We start from the raw sequence: 832 nt of genomic DNA, 5'->3' as shown, positions 1-832 counted from the left end.
GAATATTTCCTTCCCTATGGGCCAAAGTAGACATCTTAGGGTAGAGTAGCGAGCAAAAGAACAAGATTTCCTACAGCCCCCCACAAGATAGTTGTGTAATGTAGCTATTTAATAATAGGAGGGTTTGAAAATGGGTATCAGTTTTACATCTGGGCACATGATTCTATTGAGACAATTCTTTGGCAGAGTAAATATACATGAGGCTCTTGAATTGAAAGTGGTGACTCCAAAATAATGAGCTCATTTTAAGCAAACCATTGTTAACGATTGTCAACAGCAACTGGCAAATAAAAGGTGTTTACATATTTTGTGGCTAAGTCAGAGATGAATGGTATGCTCTGCCAATTACTGACAGTATATAAAGGGCCAGGAGAAGTAGAAGACACACACACTTCAGAAACCTCCTCTTGCAACCCGCCTGAATTCTCTTCTCCTGACAACATGTGTTGCAACTACTATGGCAACTCCTGTGGCTATGGCTGCACATATGGCTATGGCTGTGGGTTTGGCCCCCATTATGGCTGCAGTTATGGGACTGGCTATGGCTGTGGATACAGCCCCCTTTATGGCTGTGGTTATGGAACCAGATATGGCTGCGGATATGGCTGTGGATATAGCCCCCGTTATGGCTGCAGTTATGGAACTGGATATGGCTGTGGTTATGGCTCCAGCTATGGCTGTGGGTACGGCTCTGGCTACTGTGGCTACAGGCCACTTTGCTATAGAAGCTGTTATTCTTCTTGCTGCTAGAACATCACTATCCAAGCCTCATTTGCTCCTGAAATGGCGTATCTAAGGATAATGCTGATTGAAGGATGTGGACCCCATGATT

The 832-nt window shown here is 44.4% G+C and overlaps 1 protein-coding gene across 1 annotated transcript; it reads left to right on the top strand.

Moving 5' to 3' along the window:
- Nucleotides 1–390: 390 nt before the first annotated feature.
- LOC124232780 (keratin-associated protein 21-1-like) lies at nt 391–826 on the top strand. Its single transcript, XM_046649694.1, has one exon. It carries the CDS (start codon nt 442–444, stop codon nt 748–750), a length of 309 nt encoding a protein of 102 aa, XP_046505650.1. The 5' UTR covers nt 391–441; the 3' UTR covers nt 751–826.
- Nucleotides 827–832: the final 6 nt, after the last annotated feature.

Source organism: Equus quagga, unplaced genomic scaffold (genome assembly GCF_021613505.1).
Source record: "Equus quagga isolate Etosha38 unplaced genomic scaffold, UCLA_HA_Equagga_1.0 114827_RagTag, whole genome shotgun sequence".
NCBI classification, from domain to species: Eukaryota; Metazoa; Chordata; class Mammalia; order Perissodactyla; family Equidae; genus Equus; species Equus quagga.
Note: the sequence above shows the minus strand (reverse complement) of the source record. Positions and strands in the feature narration are given on the sequence as shown.

Bases quoted from the DNA above. Each gene is read 5' to 3' on its own strand.
- LOC124232780 (XM_046649694.1), top strand. From the start codon at position 442: ATGTGTTGCAACTACTATGGCAACTCCTGTGGCTATGGCTGCACATAT.